At 35.8% G+C, this 18,312-nt stretch overlaps 1 protein-coding gene and 1 long non-coding RNA gene across 5 annotated transcripts; one reads left to right on the top strand and one right to left on the bottom strand.

The window, feature by feature from the left end:
- The first annotated feature begins 854 nt into the window (after positions 1-854).
- On the top strand, positions 855-16,434 carry LOC104887237 (hypothetical protein). Of its 4 annotated transcripts, XM_010671830.4 has the most exons (13): positions 855-1,012; positions 2,011-2,416; positions 2,747-2,881; positions 3,314-3,387; positions 3,929-4,005; positions 4,138-4,209; positions 14,590-14,658; positions 14,797-14,834; positions 14,910-15,024; positions 15,123-15,191; positions 15,286-15,389; positions 15,933-16,008; positions 16,100-16,434. In XM_010671830.4, exons 2-13 carry the CDS (start codon positions 2,082-2,084, stop codon positions 16,250-16,252), a joined length of 1,317 nt encoding a protein of 438 aa, XP_010670132.1. In that variant the 5' UTR covers positions 855-1,012; positions 2,011-2,081; the 3' UTR covers positions 16,253-16,434. The 4 variants fall into 4 exon arrangements, with proteins under 4 accessions (XP_010670132.1, XP_048494543.1, XP_048494541.1 ...); XM_048638586.2 differs by lacking the exon at positions 15,286-15,389 and having other exon boundaries at positions 16,100-16,362; XM_048638584.2 differs by lacking the exons at positions 15,933-16,008; positions 16,100-16,434 and adding an exon at positions 15,579-15,877.
- LOC104887236 (uncharacterized) lies at positions 5,403-8,672 on the bottom strand. The gene is made up of 3 exons (XR_789323.4): positions 7,981-8,672; positions 6,208-7,126; positions 5,403-5,623 (listed from the first exon to the last, which is right to left on the bottom strand). It is a non-coding gene; the product is annotated as an uncharacterized LOC104887236 (long non-coding RNA).
- Positions 16,435-18,312: the final 1,878 nt, after the last annotated feature.

Raw genomic sequence — 18,312 nt, 5'->3', positions numbered from 1 at the left:
TGAATATAACTTGTTAACGATTAACTTAAATGGAGTATTGTTATCTTGATTTCACTTATCGATTCACATAAATACCTTGAGCTAATCCATAATCAACTTATTTTACATTGATTTTAGATATATTAATCCATTGAACTAATACACAAAGAGAAAGACATTAACATAAATTTGTCTTATTCCAAATCATGGAGTATATATTAGTAATAAAGTACAATCTAACCGATGTCACTTTCATTCACGTTTTTATGAAGTACAACTGTTTTTTTGAGGCAATTGTGGAAGTGCCGACAACACTTATTTGTTGCATTATTTCTTATCCGGACCCGAAAAAACACCTGGCCAAAACCGACATGAAGCACAGTTTTTCCCGAACAAATACAAGAGTGTGATTAGCTTCTACCCGAACCGATGCGATTATCGTCGAAGTTATGTGGTTTTCGTCAATAACTGAAATAAACCGAAACGAAACTGAAAACAACCGCAACAAATTTTAACTGATATGGATTCAACCGCTGGTTGGTTTAACTGTTTGGTTAAAACTGATTTAAACTGCAACTGAACTGAACTGAAAATGGAAAGGGAAAAAACTGAATTAAACTGAACTGAACTGAACTGTTAATTATTTCAATTGATACAAACTGAACTGATATCAACTGAACTGTTTGGTTATAACCATAACTGAACTGTTGAACTGAATTGACAGGTGTCGGTCAGGTTTTGATCAAGTGTGGCAACATATATTTGACCTAGCAATCAGATCTATTTCTGACACGACTAATTAACCACTCTACTTTTACGGAACATTTATTTGGCCGGTAGACAAAAGGGGCTGGTGTTGACACAATCCAAAAAAATTAATACTCCTTTGCTGGGTAGCTAGTCCTAGTGGTGGCAAATTATTCTCATCTCACTCTCAACTCTCAACCCATCACTGCTATATCCCTGCATTGCCTTACATATCTTTAGTGTTTATACCTCCTCTCTGTCTTCTCTCGCTTTTGGTCTCTCTCAAGTAAGTTGTGTACTCTTCTTCCTCCTCAGAATTATTTCGCATTTTTTTTTCATATGATTTACTCATATTTAAAACTTCTAATCAGCTTGACTTTATTTGATGCTCTGTGCTCAAATTACTTTTACCCGGATTTTGCAATTTTTAAGTCATATGAGGTTTTAAAACCAATGATTAAATTTGCATACGTATTGTTGAGAACTTAACAGGATGTTATTGCAATTATTGATGACACACAGTTTATGTTATACTAGTACTGTAATTATCCAATTGTTCTGGGAAATAATTTAGCGTGTATAATCCTAAAGAATTTTATCCACCTGTCATCAAAATGAATTTAATCTTATGAACCTAAATGGGTCCAAATTTTGTTGACCCACAACTTTCTTTTCCCACCAAAACACAACTACACAGTACACACAAGAACCACGATACATCATACAAGAATTTGGCATGTATTATTTGATGCTCTGTGCACAATTTCTGTTCATAACACGGGAGTTTTTGGGGATCCAAAGTGTAAGATAGTTTTTTTTTTTAAAAACAAGATTGTAGAATACATATGCGGGTACTTTGGCTGGTTTGTTCGAAGTGTTATTAGAGAGTTTTGGTTTGCAATTGTAACTTGTTTTTATTTGACAATATTTGTTCCTAACTTAAAATTTCCTGGGACGAGCTACCAGCAAAATGAAATGATATAGTAATACAACAAGACTGCTTTCGTGGATGTGGGTTTATATTAACAAGACTGCACTATTGTATTTAAAGGATAGAAAATTGGCAAAGCTATGTGCAGTATTTGCACAAATCAATGGCCTTTTTGGTAATTTATATTAAAATAATTTCCCAGATTACTTATTCATTTCTTTTTGAGATAAGAACACACGTTATTTGTCCGAAATTGCAAAAGTGTCACCATTATATGGACTATTTGCATATATCAAATATAAAATTTGGCATAGCTATCATAAGTGGAGAATAATATTTTCTCCCATTTTTAGGTGTATCCAACAGTGAGCTTCCTATACTGAAATGTCATTTGGTGTAGAAAGCTTCAGCTGTTAATCCACCCATGGCGCTGACCCCAAGCAAAGTATTAAGATGTCCCGCTGTTGCAGATCAAACTGCTACTTCTAACCGACAAGCAATTTTATGTTATGTACCTAATCTGCCAAGATGTAGCTTTCATAGTGGAAATCAAGGTGCCATTTTAAGAAGATCAAGCAGTAAGTGTTACAAGGAAGCCAGATCAAGTCCTCCCCCGGAGTGTTTATGGGGCATATGCAGGAGGGCCACAAGCTATGCAACTTGCCGAAGATTGTTAGTACAATGCAACTTGACAGAAGCTCCTCAAACAAAGTCAAGAGAAGACATTAGACATACTTCTGAATGTGCGGATATATCTGGGTATTATAAATATCATACTCTATGCACCGTTCTCCAGCATTTGATATTCTATCAATCTTGGAGGGAGTTTGTGTATCATCCCACTTATATGTTTTCTTCAATTTGTTTCATTGTTTTTATTTCCAATGATGAATATTGTGTCAATGTTGTGTCATTTTCTTGTATCTTACAAGCTCTTTCTAAATATTCTTTGCAATGTAACACTCTGAATCTTTATCTTCTCTCCCTGAAGCAATATCCTGTTACGTGTGGCCTTGAGTTGATTTCATAATTTTTCAGCTTTCAGAAAACGAATACCTTGTCCTTATAAATGTCAATTTTTTATTCCAGAGAAGGGATTGAAGAGAAAGAGGTTCAGAAGTTGGCTTCCACAACTCAAGGACTAGCCGAAGCCTACAAATATGCTCATAATGATGCTAAGTTTGTTAATGAAAGAGCACGTAAAGATATGGTCTTACTTTCTCGGTAATGCTGATAGTTTGATAACGTCTTGTATTTCTTTCTATTAGCTTTTTTGTTTTTACCTTATTAACTTTGCTTACCAATATAAGAGTCAACTGATTAACTGCTTGAAGTTGCTTGATTGGAATTACCTTTTAGTTTAACGTGCAATGTTAATTTAGTGCTGTCTCCACCCCTACATCTAGAATAAAGAAAAACCCAGGATCTTTTGAATTAAACAGAGTGACAATCTGATTAATTATTTTGTGACACGGACAAACAAAGACATGAAGCGAATGATATGGGGAGTAAAGCCCTTGAGCTGAAGTGCAATGTGAAAATCTGCACAAACCTTCCGCTTCAACATTTAACGATTAAATATCACACATATCCATGCTATGATGAGTCTCATTAATAAAACCTCGCTCATTACTCTGCTTTTTGTTTTCCTCGCAGTGGCCTACGCCGCCTTGATGCTCGTGCCCGCCAAGATGTAGCAATTCTAGGTTTGGGGTTTCTTAAGCTAGATGGTAAGTTCATCGTTGCTATGTATATATTTTTCACGCAATTGTACCAGTCATCATTACCTCCGGTACCTCACTTGAGGCTCTGCCCAATCAGGATAAGGAATATTTTAAAGGTGCATAGTGCCATAGCATTACCCCTTCAATATATAGATAATTTTTTCTGGTACTCGCTTGATTTGGGTGCATGGATTACAAAATGAGAGGTGCAAGAAGTTTATTAACTACTATATAAGATGACCTTTTAGTTCCCTTACCAAGTACAAATTATTAAGTCTTCTTTTAAGCTTGGAATTTATTTTTTAATGTTCTTGGAGGGTTACAAAAAGTTAATGATTGGTTGTGTTGGTGTAGTATCCTAAACAACCATCTCCAATTGTAATGTCATAATTCTCATCATTCGCTACGGAGTACTTGCTCTCTTTTACTTCTATGATGAACCGAATCTTGTACATGAATATGGTTATCTTCGTCAAGCATTACTGCTTGTATTTTGTTTTCTTATGAATGCTGAACTTTTCTTTGCCTGGTATTTTGTGGTTTATAGCTCGAGCGAGGGAAGATACTGAGAAAATTGACTATAATGTCAAGAGAAAGGCTGAACGCCTTCATCACATTGCTACAGTATGGACTTTGACTTGTTCATAATTAAATTTTTTATCTTTGCAACTTTCATCACATCACATTCCGATAGTATGCACTTTGAGTATAATGTCAAGGGAAAGGCCCTATACTTAATATTGCTAACCATATCAGATTCTTAAAGATAAAGCAGAATCAAGGCTAAAGATTGTAGCTGATCAACACTGGAGTGATGGAGCATTAGAGGTTTGTCTGACAATGTCTTATAGTTGATCTAGTTGTGTCACTACGAAATTCATGTCGCCTGCATCATTCTCTGCAATCAAACTGACTTTGCTCTTCCTGAATTGCCAAAGATGTTTTTGTGATTTTCTTTTAAAATCTTGCATGTGTAAAGTTTAGCTGTTGGGCTTTGTCTAGTTTAGTAACTGTCTGTTCCTAGATTTTGAAAAGTTTGCTGCAGTAATCTTTCATGAGATATATCTTGCAGGCAAATGTCAAGTTCCTATTGAGGCTGTAATGTTTCAGTTGTAGTTTTTAATTGATACCTTCATTTTCTTGGTGTTTGGATTCTTCCAGAACCCATCAAGTTGTTTTATTTCTTGGTTCTTTGAGCGTCATTGTTGTGATACTAGTTCTTTTGATTTCTGTTTGGGAGTTAGTTGTAAATTTTACTACATCTTGTGTGACATGTGGTATAACTTACATAATCTTGATATATGGAGCCCTCTAATAAACCAGTCAACCACAAACTCCATTTTGTTTCTTTTTTTTTTCCGGTCCTAGAGGATCATTATTTATGATGCCAATCTGAAGTTTTTTGTTTGTGTCTATAGGTTAGTCTCTAGAACCTATTGATCCTAAAATGCCTTTTAGATTTATATGACTACACAATTTATTAAAGAATTATAACTACTCGTATTAGTCGTATAGGATATGAGTGAGGAACTTTAAGGTAAATGCATATCCATTTCGGAAGGAGAAAGGGTGATATTTGCATCCACCCCAAATGATCCCATATTCGATTACTTACCAGCAACATCCAAGATGAAATGTAATCTCCTTAAAAAAAAGTTATCGTTGTTCAAAGCACTAGATTCTTAATTACGAGCTCTTTACTTATTATTAAGAGTTACTAGTTTATCTTGGGAAGTCTCTTAACAGAAATTTGAGAATATTTCTGACCCGTTCTTTTCTTCTCCTACCTCCTACCGACAAGGATGTTCCCCCTCTCCTTACTCATCCTTAGGCCTGGTTATTGGGTGGGTCGGGGTGGGTCATTAGCAGGGCGGGTCAGTTGAGGGTCGGTCATAGTCCATAGCGGGTCAAGGTCAGGGTTAGGGTCTAAAGGGTCAGGGTCGGGTGCGGGTCAGGCTTAAATTAAAGCGGGTCATTAGCGGGTCAAGCCCACTTGAACTTGTTTTGCCCAACATTAAACATAACAATAAAACGACAATAATTATAGCATTAAACGTAACCCAAAATCTGAAGACAAACCAAATTATCTCAACACTAAAAATATTCCTTCAATCCAAAAATAAAAATAAAAATAAAAATAAAAACAACAAAAACTTAAGCTTCTAGTATCTAAAACATGGAAAACATGTCTTCTGCACTTCTCTTCGCCTTGCTTCTTCACAAAAATCCAAATCTTCGACTTCTGAACCAAAATGAGGAAAAATATTACAATCTTACCATTCAAATTTTCATCATAAAAAAGAGGCAAAAAGGAAGATGCAATCAGGTAAGATTAATTGACCAGAAAATGAATTTTGTTTATTCATATCTTTTATTCATTCTAGTTTTCAGTTCAAAACTTTGTTCTGCCATAGACAGAATTACAGCAACTCAGTTTCTGAGAGCCCCAGAAACAATAGTTTCCAAAAATAGCTTTTACAAATTAGGATTTTTCAGCCCTCCTAACTCAACAAATCGTTACGTTGGAATCTGGTACAATCAACCCTCTATAAAACAAGTAGTTTGGGTAGCTAACAGGTACAATCCTCTAACTGATTCTACTGGTGTACTAAGAATATCAGTTGATGGAAATCTTCAAGTATCAAATGCCCAAAATCACACTCTTTGGTCATCAAATGTCACTTATTCTATTAATAATCGTGTAGTGGCTCAACTTCAACACATAAAGCATCAAACTTTGTAATTATTCTTGAGACCCAGAACACATGAATCAAAAATAGGCAAACCAAAAAATTAATAGAACTCCAAATAACATAATTATATTACCTAAAAAAAGGGATCCACGTCGTCTTCCTCCTCTTCTCCATCAATTTCATCGTTAAACCCATAATCAACCTCCTCCGTATCTTCAATGTTGTACTTTGCACGATGCCAATCTTGCATACATACTAGAGCTTGATCTGTTTTCGACTTCAAGGAGCCACGAGAGGCCGAAATAGTCTTTCCTCCAATACTAAAGGCGGATTCCGAAGCCACAATACTCACGGGAATAGTCAACAAATCTCGTGCCATTTTTGAAAGAACAGGATATCTCACAGAACTTTGATGCCAAAACTCTAAAATGTCCAACTCACAGTTGAGATCAAGAACATCATCATCTAAATACATGTCGAATTGTTGCCTAGTATGATTACACTTCCAATTATCCGTTGTTAAAGAAACTCGACCCGAAACTTTAGACAACATATCTTTCAATTCATCCCTTTCTACCACATAAGAAGACAATAAATCCCTTTTTACAGTTGCACGACCAAATGGAACAAAGTTACAGTTAGCTCTAGCCATCATTCTCTTAAATCCATTTTCTTCAACTATAGAAAAAGAATGAGCTCCTTCTACTATGAAATTAATAATATCTGCTCTAAGCTCAGCCATATTAAACACATAATTATCCCCATCACTATCATCCTCATTCCTAAATTCAAGAGGCCTAAGTAAACATCTTTCTAAGTGTCGCTTTAAGTGAGAAGTGCCATAATCACGTTGTGCTGACAATTCTAACTTACAATACGTGCAAGTAGCTATTCTCTCACCTTGAGCATTCTTTCCTTCGATAAGTTCCTTCCAAACTTTAGACCTTTTCTTTCTCTTTCGCTGCTGCGCACGCCATACTCAGTATACCCATCATCACGTTCTGGCCCCGTTAAATTTGTAGCATCATCCCCCATCATTCTTAAATATGATGCTGCATATAAACAATATGATAAGTTAATTAGTTTATGAATTAAACACACAAACCAAAAAAACACTATTGTACATATTATATAAGCAGAAGCAGCATAATTGAATCAAAACAAGCAAACAAAAACAAAAAGTCATTCAAACAGAAATACTATAAATTATACAACTTCATCACGAGAACATACATAAACTTTGAATCTGCAAAAAATCTTGTGAAATAACATTTATATTTCTGGGAACTTCTCCTCAACTGCAGCATACGACAAGTTTGATATTCAATAATCATACAGAAATGGCCTAAAATACAAAAACTACCCCATTCATTCTATCATAAAAAACTAGATTACCAACATCATCTTTATTATACCATAAAAAAAAACTTGAATTTATTTTCATCCCAAATCAGGATTAATCTTCATCTTCTTGAAAGAAGAATCATCACTAAAAGCCTTAGAAATCAACTAAACAGTCTTGTGTTGAAAAAGATGAATCATATGAATCCTCTTATTCTCCATTTCCATCCTAAACCTTTCAGTCTCTCTCATCAACTCCATCTTTTTCCTCTCCATTTTAACAAAACTCTCGGAAAACACCCTCATTTGAGCACCCAATTCACCCATCAAACTCACACAAACGCAATTTCGAATCAAAAAAAAAAAAGAAATAACGAAACTAGCACAATCGAATGAAACACACAAGCAAACCAGAACAGAACAGACACATACGCAATTTCATACTCAAATTCACACAGTAAAAACACAATTTACCATTGCAAATCAGAAAACATTAAGCATAAATCTCATATATACTATTGAAGCTTATGTAAAAAGAAAATAAAAGGAAAAAATTGAATCTTACAATGAGGAAAAGAGTGTGGAATTTCGCCCTAATTTTTTCCCCAAAATTTTGTCGAGAAAGAGAAAGAGAAAGAGAAAGAGAGAGGAGAGAGGAGAGAGGAGAGAGAAAAAAAATGAGAGACCCTTTACTGATTTTAGTGGACCCAATAAGACCCAATAAGAGCCAATAAGAGCCCTTTTCATTTAAAACCCAATAAGAGCCCTTTTCATTTAGGAATAAAGGGTCATAAAACCCTTTAGTAATAGCATGACCCTTATGCCATTGGACAGCCCGGTCCAATAACCAGGCCTACTCATCCTCTAGAGCAATCTATCCTATGAGCTCAACGACGAACAAACCTTGGATCCCGAAATGCACAAAAGTTTGGAACAAAACATGTAAAAGACTAATACCAACAAATAGAAAAATAGAGAATCAAACTTTTTTTGGGCTACAGGCGGGGTCGGGTAAAGAGGGGAATGTTTGATCTAAATTATGCTATATATATGCAAGATTCCACTCATTTGAATCACCTTAACCATTTCAATACATGTCATTGTTAATTTGAAATGGTTAAAGAGAAATGATGGCATTGGAGGGGGAATTGGTTGTCTAATGATTGACTTGGAGAGGTGTAGAAGACAATAAAAGTTTTGGTGACATGGTTTAAGTAAGAGAAAGGGTGGGGCCTAGGACAGTGATGGACAGTCCAAGACTAGTTGGTGCTTAAGAGGACAATCACTGAAGATGAAAAAGGTTTGATGCAATGGTGCTGAGAAGACATAAAACGAAAGATCAAGGGCAATCAAAGAGGGTGGGCTAGGGGTTCATGCTTGGTTGTTAATGCTTAGATAACGAGAGAAATTGAGGTAGGGTAGAGAGATTTGCTAGTCTTAATAAAATGCTGGAACATGATAGTGTTTAATAATAATAAGAAAAAAATTGTCCTAAATAACTTGATTAATGGAACAACACAAATCAACAAAACCGAAGAATGACATCAACTATAATGGCACATCATTGTAGATTTCGTCTATTTGTATTTGTGTTTCTCGCTTTCGACCTAACGAGGAAATTTTGGAAGAGAAAGTCGTTCTTTATCCCTTCGACACACGTACAACCCATCAAGCTCACCCACCTTAGGAAGGGGTTGACGTAAGGGAAGAAGGAGATAGGGAAGGTGGAATATCTAGTGGGGAAGGAAAGGGGAGGGGCTTGGCTCAAATATATGGTGGTATTAACTAGGGATAGGGGGAGCGCGCTTGCCGAAGTAGGCGAGATATAACTTGGTGGGTGGTATGTATTGAGTGTGCTTGGTGGGTACTAGGTGTTGTGGTAGCGAGCAATAGAAGGTATGTTTGGACTAAATTGACTTTATTTTGGTCCAAAGCAAATTCTGAAAACAACCATAGAAAGATTCGCGGGGATATGCTGGAATCTAGGACAATATCATTAAGTTCACCCCATATTGTTATTGATTTTGCGTATACCTAACTTAGTTGGTTGTGCTATAATTGTTGTCATCACGCCAATTATTTCTACTAGTAATTGAAAGATGGTTTTGTTGGTTGATTTAGTTAATGATGTTGAGTGTTGACTAGATAAAGTCTGGAAAATCAATTTGCAATTTCAATTAGTCTAGTATTGGTGATACTTTGGACTACTTAAAATTGTTTGGCAATCTTAGAGTTGTTTAAAACGATTTGAGCTTTGACTCTCATGAATCATTATATTTTCATGTGTTTTTGAATTTTCTAATACCCTCTCTTGAGCTGGAGAAAATTCCGTAAGGAATAAATAATAAACCTGTTTCATAGTTTTTTTTTTTCTTTTATACTCCCTCCGTCCCATAATATAGTGCTTGTTTATTTTTTCACGGTCTCCAATGTAACACCCCCAAAATCCATACACGTCTAATGCTACGTCGCATCGACTTTGGGAGTGTTACCGCCGCGATGGAACGCAAGGCATAATTAGAAATACGGTAACTCAAATTCATTTGTCTCAAAACCAAATTGCAGCGGAATAGAAAATGTAAATACAACTCGGGAATCATAGTTGACCCCTCTTTATTCAAGCTCAAACCATGTAACAATGTTCTATAAAATTCAGTAATAATCAAACCAAAAGTTAACTTCAAACTACAGTCTAGCCCCCTTATGCTTGATATCATGCAGCAGCACCAGCTCACCTAGTCTGCTCCCCATTGAAGTGTCAATAGTTCATCACAGGACAACAAACACATAATAACACACAGAGTCAGCTATGCTGAGTACGTAATGAACCATTGAAACTATATGAACATAAATGATGCATACATTACAACTCTATATGAACCTACGTTATCTCACATCCTTTAATCTTTCATTATTTGGCATCGAACGGGCACCGTCATCTTACTAGAATCATACGGGCTACTGAATCCTTAATAGACAACTTGGTCTATTAGATGAAATGCAAATACGGTTTTGTTCCGTCTCACACCCATCACCTTAGTATGCATACCCCCAAGATCGAACGGAACCTTCCGCCTACTTGAGTTATCAAAATATAAGGACACTACTGTCGTCACAGTAGGCCTGCGTAGGAGTGTAGGACAAGTCCCACACTCCCCCCATTGTTCTATACTTGTAGGGAGTCCAACTACAAGTATCGCCATAATCTTCTTTTATTACCAATCATTTTTTATAACTTTAAGGAGTCATTTACTCTCTTAATTACCAAACTCAATCTTATCCTTCTGTAACACTCTTGTTACTCTATAGATCAGATTAATAATGCTGATGTTACACTACGATAGAACTTCGCATTTCAATGCAACATATTTCAATGCATCATATTGATTTCACGTTATAAACGTCTAACCAAACAATCACAATCAAATGTTCCCTATCATGGTACTAGGTTCCAATAACATGAACTGCAACCTAATCATGATACTAAGCTTTGAAAGTAAACTGGTACGCGTACGTACCTTGTAGCGGAGAATTTTCGCTGTTAATAGAACGAGCCGCTTATGAAATTGGGACCTAAATCGTTAAAACAAAGCTTTAGTGTTACGTCCTTGATAACACTAACAACTACTACGTACTAAGACCATAACGATCTAACGATTCGAATTACGCAATAGTTAAAACCTTATTCCAGAACTTTCGTTATAATTCTAATCTAGTGAATTTAACGTCTTTTAGAAGTCAGAGTTAGTGAGTAACTAAGTTAGTTAGTAACATTAGTCCACTATTTTACCAATCCAAAATGTCATAAGTCCAGCCTGTCTTATGTCCAGAAGTCAAGTCATATGTCCAAAGTAAGTCATATGTCCAAGAGTAATGTCATATGTCCAAAAGTAAGTTCCATGTCCAAAGGTAAGTCATATGTCCAAAGTCAGATTTCATGAAACAGGTTACTCATGAAACGATAATAACTGTAACTAATAATAGGACACACTTTTCCTACTTTCAACTTATTCCAATTACAAACCTAACCAGAATTTTTACTTAAACAGAACAATAACTTAATAGTTAACAATCTAATAAATTACTAAACACTCTAATTACTAATTATTAATTACAAACCTTCTTAACTACGAAAACAGTAAATATAAGAATAATTAATAAACTGACATACTAAGTTAAGTACAAAATTATACCACTGACTTTCGCCGGCACAAAAATTCCGGCGACCAACTCCCAGCGACGACGCACACTTTCCGTCTCCTACGCGCGGCCACGACACTCAACCGGCACTCGTACCACCTTCGCGCACACACGACGAACACCTTCGCACCCCTCTTCGTTTCGTCGCCCAAACACCCTAACGCGACCAGATTTGTCGCGCCACCACACGGTGTCCGTTCGCCTAACTTTGCACAACACTCGCACAACCCACGAACACACCTTCGAACCCCTTCTTCGCACACACGGACCACACACACCCTTCGCACAAAACTCGAACAAAAACCTCGACACACCCGCACAAAACCTTCGACCCTTCGCACCACACCCTCGCCTGAATTCGCACAACCGCAGGCGACTAGAAGGAGGAGGCGAGAGGAAAATTCAGCGAGAGTTTGAGAGAGAATCCGAGAGAGAAAGAGAGAAATCTGAAAGAGAAGGAGAGAAAGAAAAATCGGCTGAGGAGAGAGAGTGAAAGGGAAAGGTCGGCTGGGAGAGGGAAAGAGAAGGGTTTAGGGTTCTTTTTTCTAATTTTCCCTCTCCTTTTCTTTTTATACTCCCCTTTCAACCCTAGGTTAAATAAGAAAATCCGTTTAACCTTTTAAAAACTCCGAAAGTTTCCCAAACCTACTCGTATTATTAATAACTTACTCCTATTATTTTGTAACTCAACTAAAATATCTTTTTATTAATTCCTTTATTTTTTCTTAATTACTACGAAATAACTCCTAAAAATACGGAGTATTACATCCAATACGTAACTTTGACCTTTAATATCTTCAATTCCTTATTAATAAAAAATATAAAAAGTTGATATTATGAAACTACACATTGAGACGAATCTAACAAGACCTACATGAATATGTTTTTTTATATATACAAATGAGAATATTCGGTCAAAAGTTTTAAAATTTGACCACCAAAAATGAAATAGGCACTATATTATGGGACGGAGGGAGTATATATTTTCCTATGCTAAGCTCCAAAAGGGAAACATGATCAGCCCATCAATTCCATACATCCGCTGATATGGCCTAAAACGTTCTACTCCCTCCGTCCCAAAATATAGTTCCCATTTCCATTTTGGGTGTCCCAAAATATAGTTCCCATCTCCATATATAGTTTCATTTTCCGTAATTTGTCTAGAAAAACGGTGTCCCATCATTTATTTGTTTCTTGAATTTTGTTTTTTCCTTTGTTTATTCAACTAAAATGTTACAATTAATGCTCTTTCACCAATTATTCTCTATTGTCTCTCCTAAAATCATCTTTTCCCATACAACATTTATTTAAATAACAAAAATCTTTACTATCCCTCTTAGATTCCACTTGCATAAATTACCGTGAAAAAAGGGAAATGAGAACTATATTTTGGGAAGGAGAGAGTATTTAGAATTTTGTTAGTATATGAAGCTTGCACATGGATTAAGAATACCATGTAATGAGAGAGATGAGTTGCATGTACCCATGTGATACGAAAGAGACACAGAGCATCACCTACTTAACAAGATATGTAAACATTATTTTTGTAACGCCACAGAAAGGAAAGTGTTAACATAATAAAACAACACAAGAAATATTTCCTAGCAAAATATAGCTTCTGAACCCTCAGAGATCCTCATTAACTCAAAAGTCATTAGGAACGAGTCAATTTTTTTTCATTTTTTAATAAGAAAATTAGTTATATATTACGGGAGAGAATCTGAGGTAAATGTAACTCAAATTCTTCAAGTTATCTTAAAAACAATAGTCATATGAAAAAATGTGTGAATTTGGCTTTGTAAATTTGTTTGAAAGATATATTTGTTAATGAGAATGATAACCTTTTTCACAAAATAAAATCAAGATAAACAAAAGAAATAAAGAAGGTAAAGAAAAAGAGGGGGGAAAAGACTGCAATTTGCGCAAAGAAAGTGAGAACTTGCGACCTACACACTATAATGGTTTTACCACTGAGCCCACCTTTGTGTGTGATAGAATGATGTCTTTTGTGTTTTCTCCATGCGACGTGCTATTTTATCTATTGGTTGGGCAGTGTCCCGTTCTGCGCCTGTGTAGATCCAACTGTGTTAATGAGTAACCTCTTTTCAAATTGACTGTAGACTATATGTCTCTAAGCTTAGGTGGGCTACCAAATGTATTAGTGGTTCATAAATCTTTAAATTGGATTTCATGATTATAGTATCAATATCAATGTTTGGTCTTGCATCAAGACTCACAAGTCCTCTTGTACTAAAATATGTTTCGAGATAGTTGTCATCAAACCAAGATGTTGTAGTTAATAATCGTTTGTGAGGCATGAGAAGAAATAGTTTGGGCTTGTATGCTTTATGAAGATGACATATATCATAGAGAAGTTTCTGCTGTAGTAAGAATTACAAACTTCTTTGCCAGGAAGGCATGGAACATATATGTATTTTAGGAGGACAGAGATGTTTAAGCATATAAACAGATTGGCATAATGCAATATAAGATCGAAACTTCTGTTGAGCTTTTATCTGTCTTTTCTTAGTTCAGATATTTTAGGTCTCTTGGAACATACAATATGATTCTATTTGTGGATTCGAGCTTAATATTACTGGGCATATTGTACATGTTTCAAAGGAATCTCTTTCTGTCACTTCTTAATGTATGGACAGCTGTATGCTAGTCTGCTTTTACATGTGCTTTAGGAAGACAGAGATGTTTAAGCCTATAAACAGATTGGCATAGTGCAATATAAGATTGAAATCTCTGTGGAGGTTTGTTTGTGTCTTTCTTAGTTCAGATATCTTTGGTCTCTTGGAACATACAATATGATTCTAATTGTGGATTCGAGCTTAATATTACTTGGCATATCGTACATATTTCAAAGGAATATCTTTCTGTCACTTCCAAATGGATGGATAGCTGTATGCTAGTCTGGTTTTCCTAACCATCAAACATTCTTTAGATGATGTTGGCCTTTGATTCGCAGGCTGACTTACGGCGAGCTGACCTACGTGCCAAGAGACGTGCGATGGAGGATACCCTTATGGCCCTAGAGGTGAAAAACATTTACGTTATATTACAATCAAAAGACTGTTTCATGTTCTAGTAATTATATAGTCTTAATGATATTTTTATTGTGTATTGTTCAATTTATATATCGTGCACTTGAAAGTTCTGAACTTTCTTCTTGCAGTTTGTCAAGAACATCCATGATATGATGGTTACTAAGATGTAAGTCCTTTGTTGAAGAGTACTTGTTCTTTATATCACTTTGGATGTAGTATAAATTGTCTTCTTGGCCTTTAGCCCGCTGCGCAGGAATCATGGGTCCCTATCTCAAAATATAATGCTTGAAAAGAATGGGAAGGCTCTTGATTTCTTCCCTGGTGAGGTGTCAAATGATCGCATTACTGCTCTTCAGGTGGTTTATTTTGCGTTTCTTTTTCTTTTTGTTTCTTTAATAATAGCGAGAAGGTAGAAGCTCGAAAATCTGATTTTTTTGGTTGTCACGGTTTGCAGGAAGCTTACTGGAGCATGGCATCTGCACTCTCTGAAGCTGATGGAATTGACTATACGGATCCTGAAGAGGTTTGAAATGAGCAATGACACTTTATTGTGACAGAATCCCTGTGTAAACATTTATTTCTGTAAATTTTACTTGATTTTTCACATCTGGATACAGCTTGAGCTGTTAATTACGACGCTCATAGACCTTGATGCTATGGATGGCAAATCAAGTGTGTCACTTTTGGCCGAGTGTTCTAGCTCTCCCAATGTCAATACTAGGTATTACATCTTAAAACATGCTTATGTTCTGAAAAGTCTGATGCTAACAATTTAAAAGAAATATCATGTGAGGGCACAATGTAAGGGATCTTTTAGTATCTTTTTGAGTTTCCACCTTTGGCTTTAAGTTCATACTTTCATAGGAATGTGTCGAGGTCTTAATTCTAAAAGCTGGTGACTGTAAATCAGGAGCTGCAACGTGTTTCCGAAGTACTTTTTTCATCTTTGTGGAAAACCAACTGGAGACTTACCAACAGAGTGTAGTTCAGCCATTAGACTGATGGAGTCTTTTATTAAGAATAAACCACCACAATGCGCTAACTTGGGCATGATGAGAATCGAACCCCCAACGTCGTGGTTGGGACGTTAGGGCTGTACCATTGAGATCTCACTTGATTTTTTCACATTACACACTATGTATCCTGAATTATGTTTTTTGAATGTCAGCTTTTGGCTGATCAACTTGAATATACTTATGTTTTTGGGTATCATTGTGTTGATTTTGGTTCCACGATTGAAAAACAATTGCTTGAAATGATGTAGGCAAGCATTAGCCAATGCGTTAGCAGCGGCTCCGTCAATGTGGACACTTGGAAATGCAGGCATGGGAGCATTGCAGGTTACTTGAGTTTAATTTTGAGCTTGTAATATCTAGCAAAGCTGCACCTTGATTGGAGTACTGGCAGTAACTATGAATATTGATATTGCAGAGACTGGCAGATGATAGCGACCCGGCTGTTGCTGCAGCTGCATCAAGAGCTATCTACGAGCTGAAGCAGCAATGGGAAATACAAGAGGGGGATAGCTGGAGGTTTACGCTAAATCAGAATGGTACCGAAGAGGATAATGGAGCCACGAGTTGATCTGAATGTAGTCAGTATTACTCAAAGCGTTACCCTATAACTGTAAAAAGAAAAATGTAGCATATTTGATATGATGCCAAATATAACTAATAGTATGTAAGTTGAAGCCATGGACCACAGAGTTTACTGCTAATTGCTAATTCCTAATTAAGAAAGGGTCTACTATATGCTTATATATTTAATCCATCTCTTTTCAGAAGAGAGGAAGCTGATAAATGAATTTCGTTTGTCCCTAGAGAAATGCTCAGCTCAACCTTATATTGTTGAGACCTATTTTTAGTGCTTTTTTTCAATTCTAGAAACTGCTGATGTGATTACTAAGCCAAGAAAACTTAATAACCAACTATGAATCCTAATCATGCAATAACTCCTAACAACCTAAATAAGCTAACAGAACTAGGATTCTATGTAACAATCAAGTCCTATTTGAATTTGGACTCCTCTTTCACTCTATTTTTTCCACGAGCCAGGTTACTACACTCGTCAAGGCTTGGTTACTTCCCTTAAGATTGAATCCCATTTTCTCCATAACCAAGTCAATAGACTTATGAAGAACAAGTGCCTTTGCATCCGCATCAACTGCGTAATAACGGAGTAGGAATCCAAACAACGACAACAACAAAAGAGTACACATTCGAATGCATTATTCTTATTCTTATTTTGAGGATACTTCCAGGATAAACTGGAGGTGGGGTGGGCCTTGTAGCTTAGAGGAATATAGCATTTGGCTACATTGTTTTGTGCTGTGAGTTTAAATCCTTCCTCCATTTAGCAAGCTGAAAAGATTTAAGTGGAAAGCATAAGGAAAATTTAACACCAATTATCTCAATCAAACATGATTCAAACCTTTTGGAAAAGTTCTAAATTCAGAAAAATTGACAACAAATGTCTTTACTTTGGGTAATAACTTGTAAAAGGTTTGAACTATTGATTAACCTGTATAGGTCCCAACTTTAGGGGGTCGTTAACTTTTAGGGGGCCTTAGTGACATGAAACTAATTTAATAGGTTATAACTTGTAAAACTTGGGTCATGCCAAAAGGGTTAACTGAGAAGTAGGAACTAGGAGAGATTTTTTAAAAAAATCGTCAGTGTTAAGTCACCTAGGTCCGCTAAAAGTTAAGACTCCATAAAGTTGGGATCTACATAGGTTAATCAATATTTCAAACCTTTTAAAAATTATCATCCAAAATTCAGACCTTTATTGTCAATTTTTCCTCTAAATTCTGTTTTGGTTAGTTTTGATTTGATTCAGTTTATATTAGAATTTTGATGAATTTAGTTTTTTTTCTAAAGAACCCGAGTTATAATGGATCTCTTGCATCTATATAAGTCTTTTGCTTGCAGGGTCTTTAATTGCACTTAACATAAGCTCTACTTCTTCTAAGCACCCTAAGCTTAAGATCTCTTATATTCTATCTTAAGTCGTTGGACTGTATTAGTCATTACCCCTACATGGTCAAGAGTTGTTTAAATCATTGTTGTGAAAATCTTGATCCGGATCTTATGAGCGTATGATTTTACGATCAGGATGAACCTTTTCCACCCCGATCCTACATATAATTTTAATTTAATAGGATATTTCGATCTTACCCAACTATCAAAATTCACATGGTAGGATCATAAACGCTATTCTACGATTTTGGGAATTTACGATCCGACCATAGTATTTAACAAAATAATATCAAATATTATCTTTCTCATATTAGCTTTTGCTCACAAGTACTTCAATCTTGGTGCATTGAAATACTTTCATCATTTAGGAATGAAAAATGCTCAATATTAATGTAACACCCCTAAAATCCATACTCGTCTAAACTACGTTGCATCGACTTTGGGAGTGTTACCGCCGCGGTGAAAGGCAAGACTTATTGAAATGAAAATATCAACTTAAAACATTAACTTACTCTTTAATATGAAAACTAAATTGCAGCGCAAAAAAAAATGTTAATTACAACTCGGGAATGAATCACTATTGTCTCCTTTTTATTTAAAAACCATTAACTAAGTAATTCATAAACAAACTCTAGAAGGTTCAATAAAAAAACTTGCAAAGTTTAT

Source organism: Beta vulgaris, chromosome 2, assembly GCF_026745355.1.
Source record: "Beta vulgaris subsp. vulgaris cultivar EL10 chromosome 2, EL10.2, whole genome shotgun sequence".
NCBI lineage: Eukaryota > Viridiplantae > Streptophyta > Magnoliopsida > Caryophyllales > Amaranthaceae > Beta > Beta vulgaris.
Note: the sequence above shows the minus strand (reverse complement) of the source record. Positions and strands in the feature narration are given on the sequence as shown.